This window comes from Haliaeetus albicilla, chromosome 16 (genome assembly GCF_947461875.1).
Source record: "Haliaeetus albicilla chromosome 16, bHalAlb1.1, whole genome shotgun sequence".
Lineage (NCBI taxonomy): Eukaryota > Metazoa > Chordata > Aves > Accipitriformes > Accipitridae > Haliaeetus > Haliaeetus albicilla.
The window spans coordinates 22,199,814-22,219,604 of record NC_091498.1 but is presented as its reverse complement, the minus strand read 5'-3'; the positions used below and the strand labels follow the sequence as shown (position 1 = coordinate 22,219,604).

General features: G+C 43.6%; 1 protein-coding gene across 9 annotated transcripts in view; it reads right to left on the bottom strand.

Annotated features, from left to right (window-relative positions):
* Nucleotides 1-19,791, bottom strand: part of MICAL2 (microtubule associated monooxygenase, calponin and LIM domain containing 2) — a 134,740-nt gene that overhangs the window by 7,752 nt on the left and 107,197 nt on the right. For all 9 annotated transcript variants that reach the window (XM_069803885.1, XM_069803887.1, XM_069803888.1 and 6 more), the window contains 5 exons: nucleotides 18,343-18,440; nucleotides 14,795-16,145; nucleotides 6,643-6,737; nucleotides 4,512-4,604; nucleotides 2,471-2,564 (listed from right to left, as the gene is read on the bottom strand). In XM_069803885.1, coding sequence (XP_069659986.1) covers nucleotides 2,471-2,564; nucleotides 4,512-4,604; nucleotides 6,643-6,737; nucleotides 14,795-16,145; nucleotides 18,343-18,440 — 1,731 coding nt within the window. The remainder of the gene's footprint in view (nucleotides 1-2,470; nucleotides 2,565-4,511; nucleotides 4,605-6,642; nucleotides 6,738-14,794; nucleotides 16,146-18,342; nucleotides 18,441-19,791) is intronic.

Genomic DNA, 19,791 nt, shown 5'->3' with positions numbered 1-19,791 from the left:
ACAGGTTTTTAACTGATTTATTTTGACTCTGTTGAAAGGTCTGAGAAACCTTGGATATGCTCCTTATGAAATAAAAAAATAGCTGCAACATGTGCAGATATTTGTTCATCTTCCAAAACATGGAGAGATTTCTTAATGTTCTCTCAACACAGATTTTCCTCTTTACCATCATTCTACATGATTTGTTTAGTCAACTGCTTTGGTTATGCTAATTTCAGTGGCAAATGTGTTTCAAGATTTTTATTTCTGTATTTTCTTGTAGGCAGAAGATCTCCATAAGCCTCCACAAATGTCAGTGGAAAACAAAGCAACGGTACATCAGTGATTTATTATTTGGTATTTTGAACCAGAATAAAGGGAATAACGGGCATGAAAAATTATTCATAGGACTGATATTATTTCTTTTTTTTTTTTTTTTAAATGCATGAATTGTTGTCACTACAATTAGAAGATCATCAAAGCCTCATTTTGCTCATCAGTCTTCATGGCAGTTGTTTCGCACCCACGCATGTTCTCTTCTAATTCAGTTGAGGAGCTAATGAATAACTCCCCCTAACAAAGGGGCCATTCACCCCAGGCTTACAGAATTATTAGAGGAGAGTTGCGTAAATGTCACTGAAGACTAGTGTTTGCAGGCCTGTCTCTAAATTTGGTTATTCACAACCTTTGCAGCTCAATATTATTGCTGAACTGTGATCGTTTTCTAATTACCTTAATAATACCTATTAAATCACTTGAATTGCATAAGCGCAGACCTGCTTAAATACAACTTAACCTAATAAACACTAGTCATTCATTAAATAACAATGCTCATTATTTTTAAGAAGGTTGAACAGAGTATTAAACTCACCAATTCCTGCATCATTACATGTATGTTATTACAAGCAACAAAGCATTCACATTTTCTTTGGGAAACTTACAGCTTCATGCTTTCGCACCAGAAGAGTTATTCAGAGACAGTAACATCCTACATTTCAGTATCTGCCCTATTTGTAACTGGCCACCTACACACAAACAATCAACAGGGAGAAAAAATAGTACTTTCACCTTAATGAGGGCAATCCAATTACTAAGGATGGAAAGAGAATGAGAAGCATCAATCTCTTGGCAGACAGCCTTCTTTAGGAAATGTGATTGTCAAAACAGCAAAAACAAGAGGTGGCTCTAGGCCATTTATCCTGGTATTCGGTGTCTATCCCAAGAGCTAGAAGCCTCTTGTCCCTCTGTATTCTTGAGGTTTCCAAAAAACAACCACCCTTATACAACTTGGCAGTAAAGAAAAAAGCTAACACTGCAAATCCTCAAAGTCTTTTTAGCAGACTTCCTCACAGGCAGTAAGGTGAATGTCATTTGATAAAAGGTTATGTTTCCATTTAAGAAAAACAGATGCTAGCCTTTTAAATAACATTTGAAATAGGTTGGCACTATCAATTATAGGAAATTAGTTAATAAATGTAAAAGGTTGGGCAAACGCTCTCTTGCTGAACGGATTAGTTCAGTGTTGGAATAGGGGCAATAACTGCTAAGAAATATGGCATTAAAATAGCCAGCATGTAGAGATTGTGCTGGGTTGCCTAGCTAAGACAACAAGATCAGGTGCCAAAACACATCTAGGTTTTCGGTGTTGTGCAACTGCCTGTCATGAAAGCACGAGGTTCAGCTTTCTAAAACAGAGATAAATAAAGACACATTGGCCACAGTCCCTTCAGCACAGAACCGCGGCCCCCTCTGAAGCCCCTCACGCGCGCGGTTCACACTCCCGTCACCACTGGGAGCCTGGCAGGAGCCCCCAGCTGTCCCAGCCCTCCGCGGGACGTCCCCCCAGCTTCACCCCACGCGTGCTGGGGAGCAGCGGCAAGGCTGGGCTGGCGGGAGGGTGCTGCAGTCCTGGGTGCTCGGGACTGCTGGTTCAGGCGAGGGAAAACCTCGCCTCCGGCCCGGGACAGGACAACGTCCGCGTTTTATCTTCTACCCGTTGGGGAAAAAGCGGTGTAGTTTGGGTCTGTGTGCCTGCATGCTGCTGTTGCTATAGCATGGCCACCGGCTCTAATCGTATTAATGGCATTTCACACTCCGGGAGAAGTCATTAAGGACTCTGTTACTAGGCACGGGCTGCTGCTGGCTTGGTAACTGAGATACAGCTCCTGGAAACCTCACTGCTTCCCTCCAGAAGATGGAATTAAGCTCAGGATGGGATTTAAAAAAAACAGAGAGGGAATGTAGATTCAGGTTCAATAGCGAGGCAAATAATTCCAAATCTGTGATGACCAACAGAAAATTCATAGCATTCAGCGTAAAGGTGCTTGAGCTAACAGAGTTTGAGGAAAAGGGTAAAAAATGATTTTTGTCCTTCCAGTTATGATTTCAGATTTTGCACTGAAGTTTATTTCTATGACAATCATTAAAACCCCTCTGCTTTGAAAAAGGTTAAAAAACCCACCACCAACCAAAGAAACACTGCTTCATTTACCTGATTCTCCTCTTAGTTCTCTCTCCAGTTTGACACCGAAAATCTCCAGAGCTTTTTGTCTTTCCTCCAATTCTTCTAGCTGGCGCTGGACTGCCTGCAAAATTGTAATGATACAAAAGCTACAGACATAGCTTAAAAATTCAGAGACAAAAGATGGCCTCAGTGGTTAGAGAAACAGCTTGAAAAGGTCTTGGAGGAGTCATGGAATTTGCAAACTCATTGAGTGTATTAGGTGCCTAGGCAATTTAATAATTCCACTAGGTATCTATTCACATTTTTATGTGGGTAAGTATCGTAGGTACTAAAAGAACCTCAGTTTTTCTGAACTTCAGCTCTCCTGATGTAAAACAGAGATCAGAACATTTCTGTGTCTCGCAAGGTGTGAAAAGTCAACACCTTACACACTGAGAGGCACATATTCCGAGATGCTACATGAATAAAGCTCATATAAATATTGAAGGTTTACAGCTAGAAAGCTTTGCTAGCTATTTTGTTGTCCATGGGGTTTTCTTATTTGTTTTGCTTTCATATTCCACAAGCCTTTGACACAGGAAGGAAAGGGTCTAATAGCTAAGAAGTGATAATTCAGTGGCACTTCAGGAAGGACTTCTACATTCATGGGTCCATCTCTTTTTAAATAAGATTTTCAGAGGTGCCATGTGGATAATAGGCATAAAAAACCTTAAAAGGTCGAATTGTTAAAGATAGATGCTCAGCAGTTTCCATTTCAGGCTGTGTTAGGGCATACCAAGCCAAGCCCTCAGCAACAGCCTAACAAACATGAAAGATGGTTCAAGAAGTTTGGACTTGATTAGTTCCACAAAGCAATAAGATACGAGGAGGCACGTATGCGTGCAATTTTACCTTGAGATAATTTACAATTCTCAGATAAAAACTATAACATAGTTGCTCTTGCTTCGGATTAAATAAGATATCATTTTTTTCCCCGTGGGTTTTATTCTGTCACAGATTTTATAGTAATGGATAGCTATTAGCATTTTGTAAAATCCACTGTCTGGTTCAAACACAAAATTACTCTCCTTTTCAGTCATACATTTTGCAAAAGCACTGATGTCTACAAAAACAGAGATTTCAGATTCACATCTGAAAAACAACATACTAGTTTTCTTTTTTAATTTAATATTGGTACAGAAATAGCAAGTAGAAACTCCAACCAAAACTATCCACCTGCTATAGTAATACAACAGAAGATGATGGACAACTCTGCCTTCAAAAAGCCTTCTTCCCTCACTACCATATCTTGATTACCATTACAACCTGAATTAATGAGATTAAATCTAGCTCTACCCTATGCTACAGTACAGAAACACACAAAAAGTGCTAATGGCCACATAAGCCATTAAGGGGTGGGTGGGTGGGTGTGGGTGTATGCATATAGATATGTATGTGTGCTAAGTGAAAGAGATAAACCTGAAAATTTTGACAACTGAGACAACACAGTCTGAGATCAAGTTGTGCAGAAGTGCATTCCCAAATCTTTGAACAGTAATTGGAAATAATAAAGCATTAGCAGAGCCCAGAGCTTTTCCAGCATTTTCTGAAGAGCAGGGCTTCTATAAAGTGAAGTGGCTTTGCATCATTAAGAAAATGGTTCACTTTCATTACGGCAGAGAGACAATAAAAACCATCACTGTATTTTCATACCCTCCTGTAGCATATAGGGGTAATATCTGAATTTCTTACATTCTCGGGGGCTGATGTTATTTGCTCTTTCTATCTCTTTCTCTCTCTCTCTCTCTCTCTCCAGTGTATTCTTCTCTTATTGCTAGTCACTTGTTTTTCACACACAATTACAAAATTATGATGATCTCCTGGGGCACACGTGGATTTGTCACATATAGAGGTGCGAGACCCTGCCACATACATCTTCCTGCTCCTGATGGTTTGGGGGGACTTCAACCCAGAAGGCAGTGAGCCGCAGCGAGGAGCGAGGGGAGGTACAGAGCCCACGCTGCGTGCCCCGTGTCCTCGCTAGTCACTCTTGGGAGACAAATGGGACATCTGCGAGCTAGGTTTTCACCTGTGCTTTGTGAAGCCTCTTCAGCTCCTCTTGCTTAATCAATTGCTTTGTCTCCTTCTCCTGCTTCCTTCTCCTTCTGAGAGCTCTTTTTGCCTACAAAAGGGTGAGAGGAAAAAAAAGGCAATCAAAGCATAAGTACACCATTAAAGGTTTCCTCAAACCTTCCCCAGAATCACAGAACCACTGAGGTTGGGAGAGACCTCTGGAGATCATCTAACCCGACTCCCCCGCTCAAAGCGAAGTGAGCCACCGCAGGGTGCTTGGGGCAACCTAACCGAAATGAAAATATTCATGTGGGAGTATTTTCATTGACTTTAAATCGTTACAAGCTCTTATTGCAACCCTAAGCGAGCGGGAGCTGTGTCTATCAATAAAAAACGTATGAATCACAAAGTTGACTATATGCAACATACCACTATTGGTGGCTTCTGCAGACATCACCATGATCAGGGAAGAAGCCAGGCACAGGCAGGAGGAAGCATCAGTTTAAAGAAACTCAACCCAGTTCTATTGCTGTAGCTGCTAAGTAAAAATTCACTTCGGATCACTTGTACCACAGTAAGAGGGACGTATCCGAAAGAAACAGCCATCATAGGACACTACCTGAAGCTCTACGAAACCTTCCCCAGTGCCATTTCTCTACTGCATTACGGAGGTTTTTTGCCTTTCCCTGGGGTGCTGCTGGGCTGGCTGAGGGAACCGCCTGCACTTGAGCCATCTTGCTCTTGACCCAAGCTATCTAGAAGTGCTGCAGGGCTGTGGGTTTCCCATTTTGGAAGAGACAGAATATACGAGCACCATAGACAAGATGATTAAAAAACCAACAAGCCAGGAAGCCGCTAAAATTTTTTCCCACCGAGTTTTGCCAGAGACAAATGGTGTACTGGCAAAATAGCAGCCAGAACTGGTATGGAAAGAGGTGCTAGGAGGCAGGCGAGAGAAACAAGCTGAGCGGGGAACATGCATCAGAACTGAATCACTGCTAACGCCCGCGTTTCACCCCATTTCTGGCAGCTGCCCCGGCAGTGCTGCCTTCCCGCTGCCCGGTCCTGCCTGTCCCTGCGGCTGCCCCAGCGCCCGGGAGTTGCTCCTATCCAGTTTTCTCCCACATCGCCCTTCTTTTCTCTATTTTGTTTAAACTTTATTTAATTCCCCATAACATTATCTCCCTACAGATTGTCTTTCCTGTAACAGGAAAGATGCGTGATGAATTCTGACATCTCAGCGCATCCTGACACAGAGCCACTGGCGGGACGTGCCACCACACATTGCTGCGCTTCTGCCCTGTGGCACTTCGGTTCCTCTGGAGCTGTGCAATTGGGTTTCTATTGAAAGCCCCACTTAGCTTTCAGCTCAGATGTTTTTTCAGCATACTGGGCAGCCTTTTGCTTCGCTTTCCTTTTTTTCCCCCCTCAAAGGCAACAAATCAAAGGGCCATCTCGTACTATTAATTCCACTTACTGATATTTCCCCTCCACAGGAAGGAGGTAAACACATTTCTGATGAGCTATTCAGGCAATAAAAGCTCTGTTTCTTCACACGAGAGCTGGGTATCAAGAGTTCACTGGTGCTTTAACCCCACGGCTCCTGCTAGCCACAGGAACCGAGCCGAGGCTCGGAGAGCCCGCCGCGCAGCCGGCCCTTTCGGCCGGGGCCGGGTGCGACTTCGTGGCCCACACAGTCGTGCTGATCAGGATGAAACACAGCGGTTTCCACACAACCTGCCTGTAGTGCCTCTCAAATGAAGTTGCATTTCCCTAAGGGAAATCTGCATCTGTTTGGTTTAATTTTTTCAATAGTTTGCTTGTTGGGCTACATATTAAGGCCACTTAAGAATGCAGCTTCACAGTGGTTTCAGTGAAACATGTCTGTTTGTCAAATTAAGACCTCCTCTGTCAACGCTGGTGTAACCTGAGGGAATTAAAGATCCAAAGAGGAAAAAGAAATTTTGATGTTCATCTGTCTTAAAGAGTTTTAATGTATTTTCTCCCCATGACGCGTAATCTCCACTGATAAAACGTTCCAATCCCCACTTTGAGAAATTGCTGTATGTTTTGGATCAAAATCATACGATGAATCTTAAATACAGTCCAACTGAGGAAATTTCTTTCCGTTTCCAAGTCAAGATTACCTTGTGTGTTAACGAATGCTTGGATTCAAATTCGTCATCGGAGGAAGAAGTAGAATACTCGATAGCTTGTTTTCTGACAGGTAGGTGTTCACATCCTAAATGCAGAAACAAAACAGTCAGTGAAGCAAAAAATACTGTTCTTTACTTACACAGACATTTTGCACCTGCCCTGGGTTCTAATCAGCAGCACCTAGAGCAATTTGGAAATTTGGCTGACAGCATTAATTAAATTTTTGATCCCTGTCAAAAACTCTGTCTGGGTATATTTGATTTTTTTCCGGTATCACATACAAATAAATTAATTCCTTGAGCACCCTGCATGTAGCTTGCTGTTCTGAATGCACTCAATGTTCATTAAAATGTATATCTGAAGTTAGCCATATTACTCAAATGATTGTATAAGGCTCACTATACAGTGTAATTGAATGCAAAAAGACTGAGCCAGCTCTTAAACAAATTACCCTTATGTGGCTTGTAGCATCTGGCACCCATTTTTACTACATGACATCTGCTCAGTGTAAAATAGTTGGCGTCAGAATGTCTGGTCATATAAAAAAATCACAAATGTAATCAGAAGCAAATGGACTAAGAGAACAAGGCTTTATCACACAGCCTCATGCAACATAAATATTTCATTAATTATGTCTAAACAAACGTCACTTATTTTTCTGCTTTAGGAATATTATCACATCATTGAACTGCTGATTAGAATGCCATAATAAGTCAGGAAAATCCATACATCATAACAATGCACTCCATAAGGAAAACGCAAAGGCTGCCTTTGGAAGAAGCATGCTTTCAGAATTATAAATTAAATTACATTTAATTGCAGCAATTTTATCATGCCTGTTATTCCAGCATCTTGTTTCAGCTGGGTGTAAATATTTGAATTTCTTCTTAATTTGTCCAATTCATAGCTTCTTTCTCTTTATTTCAGAAAATAAAATTGCTTTTGGAACATCTGTCTCTATGCTTCAACCTGCTACAGGGTTAATGATTAACAGCTGGGCAGCATCTTGGAAATGTACATTATTTAAAGCTAACAGTGCCATTTTTCTTCATATCCGCGAGGTAACGGTTGGCTTTCTGTGTGCAAGTTGTATTCAGATTAAAATCACTTCCCATTCTCCCAGTGTAAATGTTTCTTCTTTGCCTTGTCCGGGATCCCACTCCTGATGTAGGACTTTTGTCTCAAGCCCTAATTTAAAAATCAGGATCCCTGAAACCTGCCCATCCCAGGCGGTAAAGCAATGAAAGCAAATGCAAGCGATTTGAGGCAGAAATTCTGATTTTTGTCGGCGGTCTCAATTTTAGAAGCACCCCGTCCTTGCGTCAAAGAAGCCGCAAGCTCAGAGGGTCCAGTGGAGCCGACAGGTCCTTGGGCAGCGGGAGGTGCAGTAGCCCTGCCAGCAACGCCAGGGACTCTCCGCTCCCCCGGGTGATTCCCCTGCCCAGAATTGCCCACGTCTGCCGACCCCCACCTCCCCGCCGCACAGCGCTTGGAGTAGGGACGCAGCTCCTGCTTGCTGGCCTGCCGGGGACGCTCCGACGGCTCGGGATCGCTGGGGTCCCGCCAGCGGCACGCGCTGCCCCGCGCTCTGCGGACCAGAGCGCGAATCCACCCACCCACCCACGCCGCGGCCCCCAGCGGGGACGGTCGGCCATAAGGCCCTTTTCCTAGCGTGTGAGGAGGTGGAGGAAGGCACGGGGGTATCACAGTTACTACTCCTTTCGAGGAATAAACTCGCCTGTGTGGCTTTTCCTCTTGCAACCAAAAGTTTGCAGTAACCACCCTGCGGGTCAGGCTGCCGGTGAAATCAATTCCATAATATGCAAGCGGGAAACCCAACAGCCCGGCAGGCCTGGAAACACAAGCAATTACACGCTCCCTTTCTTCTCCCAGCTGTGGGAATAAGTGACTGCTTCCCCGTGTCCTCCTCTTTGATTGATATCAATAATTTAAAAAGCGTTACAAGGTCTAGAGGAAAAGCAGCCTGCCGTAACACAAGGGCACCTGCCTCCTCCTCGGGGGGGTGACTCGGGAGCTGTTTGCTTTTCTGGGACAGAAAGAGGGTCAATGACTTCCCCAAGGACTTCCAAGAGCCATCTCCTGAGCGCTAGGAAGCTGATGTCTGTGCGTGGAATAGATTCATGACATCTACGATGCCTATCTGCTACGGAGAGCCGGGTATTTGCACCTTGCTCTGCAGAGAAAAGCCATTTACATTGCTGCGACACAGCTCAGCCTTTGAAGAGATGCGGTACCCAAAGCTCTGTGAGACAACAGCCACAACTGCCATCAGCAACGTCCTTCGTTGCCTCCACCTGAGAAGCCTACAGGACAAAGGACCACGTGAAACCACCCGGTGATGAGGCATCTGATGGATCTACCTGTGCGCATCAACAGTTACGGTCTCTGTCACATTTATTGCATATACATTTCACAGCGCTGATGTTCTCTGCTAACATGATATGAATAATTGAAGCATGGGCTGCTCCAAGGAGGTGCCTGGAAACACACAGCAGAGTGTGACAGAACTGGGATGAGAATACAGGTTTTTGGCTCCCAGATGTGTGGTCCTGCCACATTTCAGGGATATAGAAACAGTGGGACAGTGCATTTCTCTCAACATTAAAAGGGCAGCCACTCGGTGCTCTGCTCAACGATTTTTCTTTGGCTATATCCTTGGGCGAGAGATCAGAAATACACTCTAAAATGTACACCAGATGCAAATTTCAGCTTCGAGACAACTGTAACAAGCACAGTAAGAAATTACCTCACTGAATGAACTTCCTTTATGCAGAGCTAAGAAAAATACCACAAATTTATTTTATTTTTGAAGAAAAACAAACAAACAAACCCCCAACCACAACAAAATAAAAAAACCCCACCACTTTTCCGTGTCACAGCATCTATGTGTTCTGCTATAGACAACTGAGCATTAATCCTTCCCATCTCTAAAGGGGTGGGATAGGCAGAATTTAGCCACCAGCTGTGAGGATTTGGACAAGGAGTTCACACATAAAAATGTTCACCTTACGGACTTTTACACTTACTGGGTCATTTAAATCTGAATCTTAGAACTGCAATAGTAAAGTTAGATAATAATAATTTGTCTACTCCAAATATGACAAGCCTTACAGCTCGATAGCTACAGAAGAGATCTCAAAAACATACATTTTTTTCCAAATATTAACTCAACATTTCTAGACTTGGGCTTTCTCTCTCCAGCCAACTCCCATTTTGAAGGAATGAGATATTTATTACTTATTTCTTAAGTACTCCAGCGTCTCCGTAACTTCCAAATTAACATATGTTATTCTAGAGCTTTTCCTCCGCAGCTAACACGACTTTGGATCACAAGGAACTGTCAGCCATAGTTTTAGTTCTTAATTATAAAGGGGAAAGGAACAAATATTTCTGAAATCTTTATTAATCTATTCTTGATTTTTACCTGACAGTAGCTGCTAGGAGTTTGGTCAAGAGCCCTTTCCAGCATAGCTGATTTACGGCTGTCAAATCACAGGAAACTGAGTATTAATTATTATTGTTATTGAATCTGACAGTGTCACAGAATACTCTTCAAAGTACAAAGTTGGAGGAAACCTCCAATTCTTGATATCGGGACTTGGTATCCTCATATGCATATGTCATAAGAGATAAGAAAAATTACATCCATAAAATTAAAATTCCTTCCTACGGCCAGTTTGTTACAGCTTGGTAATCCAAGGGTGAGTCTCAAAGACCCTTTGCTTTGGCCTAAGTGTGCTGCCATTGAATGCCATCAGTGGTAAACCCTTGCTGTATTCTGAGGGATCAACTGAACCAAAGCCCAGTGCTTTTGAGAAGCCCTCCCTTAACATATAAGCCTAAGGTACTGGTTTTCCCAGGAAACCTGAGGTCCCCTGAACAAAGAGGGAGGTGTCCTATGAAGAGGCGAAGAAGGTGATACCTTCTGCGGGACATGGGAGCACTGCTGATTGTCCTGGAGATGTATAGGGAAATCCACCACTGCTGTCACTCTGCATGTCACAGCTCACCTCCCTTTCCTGGGGTGTTTTTGTGTCACAGTAATGACTGTAGTCTAAATACACAGAAAGTCTTGGAGCAGGAACTGTTTTTATAACATGATGTTATATATTAATCTGTTGGCTTCCTCTGTCAATGTCCAAGATTGCATATTTTTATAAGGTCATTGGAGTTAATCATGACCGCTTTAAGTACTTCGGTGTTTTACAAAAGAGAGAGGCAAAGTCACACATATCTCTTGGGGCACTGGTGTCCCAAACCAGAGGGGAATTGGCACAAGGTAGGAGATGAAGAGAAAGGCCAGTAGAAATCAAGAGTGGGCTTGGCTATTTGGCTTCACATCTCTGCTTCTCCATGGGTTTCTCATGTGGCACATAATGTAATCTTGCAGTGCCTCAGTTCCCCTTCTAAAATACTAAATCACCGAAATGACAGTGTCAATTCAGCTGCCAAGAATATTGCAAACACACACGCTTTCAGCAGTACAAAGATGCAGTAATGGGAACTGTGTATGGACCCAAAATATTTGCAAGTAATCCCTTTTCAATCTAAAAGTGCACAAAACCAGCAGAGATCGTAACACATCTAATTTTCTCATCAGCTGAATTCGTAGCTCTGCTTAATGGTGCAAGCCATTTAAACAACACACAGTCACAAACTGAGCTGTAACAACTCTCACCTCATCTAAGGGACGATTCTAAGGATGTTATCACGCGATTCCTACTCTGTCAGGGACAGAAATATTCCTCCCACGTCTCCATCACTATCAAGAAGCAACTCCTGAGTCCCAAACATCTGCCAATAACCAACCACTTTTGTGGGCTGGTCTCCAAAAGGTCTGTCCATAAGCCAAGAGCAACCTAAACCCTGGATCCACTACTGCGTCTCATTACAAACACTCTGCTGACTGCAACTCTCTCATACAACCTGGCTTAGCATTTTTTTTTACCGTTGTTTTTCTGTGTTATTAATGATTTTTAGTATTTATAACTAACACAGCACTTTGGCATTTTTTTTGAATTTCAAAAGGCCAAGTAGGCTTAGGAGAGATCAGTTAGACATCTCATTGATCGATTTTATTGATCAAGTTTTGGGTTTCTTTTCTTTTTAAACTGCAGGTTGGAACCCAAAGGAGGAATCAAAGGACAAAAGCCTCAAAGATATTTGTGCAGCAAATAAAAAAATCTGGAATTGCACCTAGAAACTCCAGTGTGGCTATCTGGGGACATTTGTATATTCTACAGGCAAATTCAGATAGGATTTTTGGGTTTTTTTAGACCAATCTCTTACTGAAATCAGTGCATGAACCCCCATTCCTTCAGTAAGATTTGTCCTAGGTCCCACACAGGTAGTCTGTGCAGCCAGATCTCTGCACAGCCCAAAATTTCCAGGTGGCTCTGAGGAACAGCTCTTACAGAACAGAGAGAAAGTGTTAGCCAGAAAGTCTTTAGACCAGGTCTGGATATCAGGAACTGGAATGATCTGTATGGAAGGTGTAACTTCAGGCATAAGTTTGAGTGACAGGCAATCTCCTGCTGAGTAATTAAGATCTCTGTTTCCTCATGCTGAGCTTCAGCTGGCAGCTGAACACTTGGCAGGAGATGACAGAAGGACAGAATATAGTTTTAGTTTGGACAGACACCTGGGTCTGAAACGCAGAAGTCATCAGCATAGGAAAGACATCTGGACATGTATTTGCAGATGAAGTAACTAAGATAAGCTGTAGGGAAAGATGAGCAATGTAACACAGAAGTAGTTGTGTAGGGTGAGACAGAAGGTCCTTCTAGTCTGTCTCCAGCAGTGGATATCTAAAGGAACACTACAGGCACCGGGTGGTCATACGAGACTCCTCCTTTTAACACTCGCCCAGCCTCCAAGCATTTTTTACTTCAGGAGCTTTCTAAATTGGAAGAGGTTTCTAAGCATTTGGTTAATCCTCAGTGGATTTCTCTTCAATGAGCTTGCCCACTCTCATCTCAAGCCCATGGACTTTTATCACCCAGCTCATTCTTTGGCTCCACAAGCAAAACAGCCCACTGAGGCAGAAAACACCAGTGTAATGTTAGACCAACCATACTTGCACAGGACAAGTCTGCCTGGCATCAAATAGGATAGAAAAGCCCTACTGCAAAGAGCCAAGAGGAGTATGAGAAAGAGCCTCATTAAACTGATTTCTGCAAGGTGCTGGGAGTATTTTTTTTTCTTTAAAGAAAATAAATTTTCTGTGATTCACGGTAAATTTCAAGAGAGAAGAATAATGATATGTAACATGGGCTAAAGCTCGTCATCATGTCTGAAATTTGCCAAGCCTGGGCCTCAGACAAGTGCCAATACAAGACAGAAATGCCATTCTAGAGAGCCAAGCAGAACTTGGCTCTTCATCAGTTTGATTTACTCAAATATGGATGTTTGAAAAAGTTCAGGGAGCTGCAATGTTGAAACGTTGAAGACGACAGATTATTGGGCAAATGGCTAGATCAAAGCTGCGGTTTTTTCTTCTGAACAGACTTTGCAATGTCTACATTCAATAATTGTAATAAATTAGTAATTCCTCTTCTGGCTTGCACAGCAGAGGAATGCAACACATATGAAACCAGCACGGTTTTCAAAATACTTAAAAGAAAGTATAGTATTATTCAAACCTGACATGAACTTTTCCCATTTTAGTAGGAACACAGTGTATTAATTATTGTAATACATCTAGTTAAGAGCAAGTCAGCTTGCCTTAGTTGATGGGTGATGACTAGGTATAGGCTCAGAAAAAGCCTCCTGTTGGAGACCACAGCATGACAAGTGTGAACACTAGCAGCTCCCTGTGGCTTCAGTGCAGTCCTTGGCATCCTCTGGCTCAATGGGGATGTCTGATTTTGCAAGTTGTTAGATAAAGGATGCTCCAAGAATCTGATCCAAAAGTTCGGGAATGAGAGCGGGAGTTATTCTGTCGATTCAACGAGCATCAGATCAAGTCTCATATATACTGTACATCTTCCTCACAGTATGCAGTACTTCTGAAGCAGAAAGGATACAAAAAGGATCTGGCAGCTCACTGGGAAGATTCCAGTGACTTCATGTTTTACATGCAGATTGTTATTTTAATAGTGCAGCATAGGGGCAATTTCGGGGTTACAGTTTGGGTTGCAATTTAATAAGGTAAGAAACAAAAGGTATGTCAACAAAATTCAATAGGTTATTTAGTTAAATAACTGACTTTCTGCAGTGGGCTAGTGGAAAGACGGATCAGAGAAAGACAGGTGGGTGCAGCTCTCATACCTCATATTTCATACCTGGAACAGTGCTGCACTTAATTCCTTCTGAGCCTATGCTCAGATCACTCAGATTGCTCTTTGTCTGACGTCAATATTTCTTAGGCTCATCTGCAATTTTAATACTAACCTTGTTCTTGCAAGCAAACATGAAAATTGATGCCTTTTAATCACTGCCCAGATAGCCTCACAAATAGGTCAGAGTAGGTCAATAAGGTGCTATCTCCTCTCAGATAAAAGACAAGGGGATATTAATGACACCGCAAAGCTCCCCAAAGTATGTCTAGAGTTCGGTCACTACAACAGCAGAAAGAGCTGAAGAGACACCTGCTGAGAAAGCACATACACAAAGCAAAGCTTCTTGCTATCGCAACCATATTTCTTCAGTCTCTGAGCTCCTTATGGAAAGGGTAGCAAATGTACTTCACGCTGCACTGGAGTTTGTGGGGCTCATCCTTCGGCCTGCCGGCTGTACTCCCCTTTCCACAACACGCTCAGTGTCACAGCAGCAGCTGCTCTGCACAGCATCCCACTCTGCCTCCATCTTCCTTCCACCTCACCGAGTGCATTTTCCTGACCCGAACACATTTGAACAGCAGCGAGCAGCAGACCAAACTTGGGTGCAGCGAGCTGCGCTCTGCTTGCAAATCTGCTCTGCTCCTTTAAACCAGCAGAAACTCCTAAACCTTAACTAAAAAATAGATTTATTAAGACTTCCTGTGTAGAAAGTAACTATAAGTGAAATGTAACATACAACAATGTGTTTGCATGATCAGACATGGGTCTTTTAAATGTTAAGTGCTATTACATCATCAACATCATTTAAGAATAATAAAAATAATTCCACTCAGGTCCTCACCTGTGGAAGGATAACATAGCCTGTCTTCTGGAGAACGGTCCTTCATGAAAGGCAGAGATGACACAAAGGAATTCCTTTCTCTGTCATGAACTTTACTTCTCAGTCTATCAAAGAGCAACCCAAGACTACCCTTCTGTGCAGAGTCATCCAGATTGTCCTTGGAGGTGTTCTTGGGCTCTGGAGGTGAAAGAAGGAGGTACTTTTCATTACAAATAAACATGTCATCCTTGGGAGCCCCTGGAGGAGTCTCTTTAAAGGTAAACTTTTCTAGGAGTCCTGGGACATCCTCCATCCTAGTGCAAGATGATTTCTGAGGTATACCGGTTGTCTTGGAAGGCCTGGCGTGAGAACTGTAGACGGGGAAGGATACCTCCTTGCTTAGAGATCTCTCTTCAGAGCCGACAGAAAAATTAAATGGATTTGAGAAAGGGCTCCCATTTCCTAAATATTCTCCTGCCCACTCCCCTACTTTAAGCTGCTGTGGCTGAGTGTTATTTGCTCTGTTATTGTTACTGTTCCTTTGGCTTAGGGAATAGGCAGGAGTACTGGGAAAGCTGAAGAAAGTTTGTTCTGAAGAGGCTTTGACTTTGCTGTCCGAGTCCTGCTTTAGTCCTTCTGGAGATGAGGTTAGAGGCTCCAAAATGGACCTTTTGATAGCATTGGCTATGAGCCTCAGTGGTGATTTCGGCTGGCCAGCTGTGTGCTCCCTGGCAACTGCATCTGGACTCCTCAGAGCATCTTTTGTATTAACTGGCAAAGCTGGTGGAGCATCATCTGCAAATAAGAGAGGCACAGGACAAACAGACAGTTTGACCACATCTTTTTTCCAGTCAGCATCCTTCTCCTCACAGGTCCACAGCACTCCTTTGTTTCGATACCCTGGTCTGGTTCCACCTAAGTCCATCCTGTTTGAATCACACAAGGGTCGCTGTTGAGTACAAAGCACCAGCCTCTTCTTTGCCTCCTTCAATTCTTGCTCAAGCTTTTCTTCTGGGTGCCTTGTATTTTTGCCGTCTTTCTCTTTCAAATCCAGAGATGACAGCACTTTTGTCTTCCTACTAAAATCTTCTGGTTCAGAGGTATATTTCTGGGGTTTTTCCTTCCAGCCCTGGGCTCTGTGTGTCCCCACGTCACTATCTGTATCTTCAGGATGGGAAAAATCAGCAGCCAGTGTCCCATTCCCAGGAGGGGTCCGTGGAGAACCTCTGGTGCTGCTCTGAAAAGGACAATGGGGCACATAGAGATGGATGGCTTCAGGCATCTCTCTGGCTTTTTCTTTTCTTTGAAATACTGGGCTGTGGGGTTTGAAATGTCCTCTTGTAACTTCTGGTGGTTTCTTGTAAGAAGCCAGCTGTGAAGTGCATGAAAAAAAGATAATATTTGGGGTAGAAAAATACAGTTTAGTGTATCTTTTATTTCATGTAATATTTTAATCAATTTTAATCTTAATGTAATACTAATAAACATAATATTTAATTTATACACACATACATATGTAGATGATAATACAATAAGAAGAAAACCTTTTCTCCCTAAAGGGCTAATATTCCTCTAGGAGCGGAGATCTAATACTACTGGAAATTTTAGTAGTCTAAAAATAATGTTATTCCTGCTAAGAATCTGTCATATCTTTATGAATTGCCTACCATGTTTTCCCTAGAAAGAAACAGCCCTATCTACAGGAAAATAAACAAGAGCAGATCTGCTCTATTCTCCCGTGTGCATTCCAGTTGCATCGCCTTAGATGAAGCACAAGAGACCATCATTCATTCTCTCTAACTGTTTTTATAATGTTGCATGCTTATATAGTGCAGGTAGGAATGAATGAAGTGAACCAGAAAAGACTGTAAAATGCAAGACGGTAGTTTTAAACAATTCAATTAGTTCTCTCTCATGATTATTTTTACTTTGGTGAAGATTTAAACTCATTACTCTAGCCACAGAATTCTGCTGGAGATAGTAACAAGGATAAATGCCCACATTATCTAGCCAGCAGACCAAAACTAGAGGGGTTTTTTCCTTCTTAAAAGGGAGGCATTTCATCCTCAATGCTATGTGATAACGGATGGTGTGAAGGTTCAATTCCTGTTTCCACTTATGTGCCAGATTCCCGAATTCACACGGGTGAAACCGTTAATCTGACTTCTCATTTCCCAGGAGCGCCAGAAGTAAGGCAATAATGATTACTCCCTGTTTCACAGTTGTATTTGAGGACTAAAATTAATATTGGCCAGGATCTCAGATAGAAAAACATGAGAAACACCAATAAACAAACAAACACCCTCTTAAGCCTCTCTCTTTAGAGTAAGAAAAAGGCCGGTAAGCACTGCTTACAGAGTGGGAGCTGCACGGAGACACCTCTCCTGGTGCGTGGCGTGGCCAGGCAGCATTGTGCAGCTCTGCTCCCCTGGGACGTTCCCTTCCTGGCCCTATTGTCCTGGACCGGATTTCAACTGCCACGGTGGACGTGGAAGACTTGATTTTTTGCTAACGCAGACCCTGAGGCCAAGCAATTTTAATCATGTTTAACCCAAGGATGAGGACAACAGGCTGGGACATGGGGGACATGGGCTGGTCCCTGTTCCTCCTGGCTCTGAGTGCTGGGGACGTGCTGCCCTTTGCTTGCGATGGTCAGTCACGACTTCTGCTGCTGTGCTACATTTATGGCAGGCCCACCCTTCCTCAGCCTTGAAAAAAAAATAAATTAAAAAAAGCAAAAAATACAATGGAAATCCTAGGTCCTGAAGGAAGCTGAAGAGGGTCCTGAGCTGTGGGAAGTGTGGAGCCAAGGGCCTGCTGCAAATCAAGAAAAGAAGTCTTCTGCCCAGCGGATATAAGGAGTAAGCATTAGACACAGGCACACCTATGTCTAAGGGCTGTAACGGCCTGAAATCCCCAGTCTCCTATGCCAGGTTTCCTATGGCTGGCACTACGCGAGCCCTTACCTCAGCTCCCAGATTTGCTCTCCAAGGCGGGTGCTGGCACTTGCCCTTTGCCCAGTGATGCACAGCGATCAAGTGGCATTTAAGCTACTCAGACGTGATACCCTCTCCCCCCACCGCTGGTGGCCCATGGCCCTTGCCCAACATGCCACGTGCTTCCATCCAGCCCCGTGAGCACACGGACAGACTGACAGCCAGCTCGGGAGCACCAGTGGACAGAGGCTCGAAGGATTTCCTCTCCTTTGGGCAGAAACTGTGGCACAAAGGAAATCCCCGTGGCAGCTAAACCTCCCGCTGCGAGGGAAGGGTGGTGTGGGGGTGCCTGCGTGTTGACTGATACAACAGATTAGTGCCTAACTCTCAGTGCAATCGAGGTCTGAGTCCCACGGCAAATATGACTTAGCCGCACGATTTTGGAAAGGTTATATCAATCAGAGCGTCAAAGCCTCTTCCCTCCATACAGCACAGGCATAACTCCAACTGTAGTGGTTACTGTGAGGACCAAAACTTTTTGAAAGAGCAGAGGATGCTCAGACAGCCTGCTGACAGCAGACAGGCCCCAACAGTAGTTACGCTCATTCTGCTCTGCCCGGTTCTCCTTCGTACCTGTGCTTGGGACCGATCCTCTCCAGGACCACTTTGACAGCTGGCTGAGCTGTCCTTCCAGTGTAGCCCAGGTTTCTTGCTGGACAGTAGAGGGAAACCTGCCAAAGGCACAAATTTTACCATCACATTTGTATTGGTTTTGCCTTAAATAAAGTTTGCAAGTAAAGAACGAGAGTAGAAAGTTAAACAATCACCTGGATACATTTGTACCTCAAGAGCTGCCCTACAGAAATGAAGTTTATGGCCTCACTCACATGTGTGTGCATGTTGTGCCAAACACATGTTGACGTTTTCAGCGGCAGACCTGAACTGCTTCCACTTTTCAGCTGGATGTAGTGAAGCAGCTTTTGAGTTCCAGGAAACTTTTGGGAAAACCAGCCCTCTTCAGAGGGCTTCCAGGCCTTAAAAGCAGAGGCAGTCAAAACAACCAGTGACTTTTGAAGCTCTGGGTAGTTCCGAGAAACGAAGAAAATGGGTGACTTCTGAGAGGGCTGTCCGTCAGAATGGGAGAGAAATGGGAAATGCAACCACCTGCAGGCAGTAAGGATGCAAATAGTCCTGCGGTCTCCCAGGCCAGGCCAACGGGCAGTGTGCTGGGCGCTCTCCTAGGATCAGGCAACGTAAAAAATTGCTAAAGGCCTTGAACCAAAACTAGCACAGACAGACTTAGACCTGCTGGAAGAAAAAGTAGGGAGGTAACTTGCACCTGAAGGGAGTCAGGAGAAGTCTCTAACATTTGTGCCTGTGGGAATTTTACATAATAAATAATCTTTGGACAGAACAAAAGTATCCCTGAGCCAAGATATTACCATGTCAAGCTATAACATGACAAGTATATTTACAGCTGAATTATTAAATCCCAAACCCAATTATTAGTTCTGAAACTCACAAAGGTCCCCAAAGCAAACTTTGTTCTTCTACACAGGGATTAAAAGCTGCATAAGGACAAAAGCAACACACCAGAGAGAGAAGACAGTTCCTGCACATGGACTTCAGAAAAGGCAAGCCAGGGAGAGAGGCCAACTTTCCTCTCATGCCTCACCTATTCGTTCCCAATCTTTATGCAATTTGTTATATTCGGTCAAGAACGGAGGGAAATGATACACTGGCATTCGTTAAGGAACTCCTGCAGGGACTAGCAACCAGGGGCTGACCTTTATACTCTGTAACGTGAATTGAGCCATGGGAAAACATGGGAATCCAGAATTAGGATAAAAAAATCTCACTATCACCTGTGTAAGTGAGCCAGGGGGGTTTAGCCTGATCCACTGAAGCCCTGAGCCTCCTGACACAGACAAATGTCATGGCTCAGCACACCGCAGGGAAATGCAACCACTGCAGCAGCGACAGCCGATGAGAGCATAAAACCCACAGCCCAGGGGTCTGCAGGGTGACGGCACATGCCCGCAGGGAGAACTACTTCCCACTAAGCTCTCATGGGCATGCATT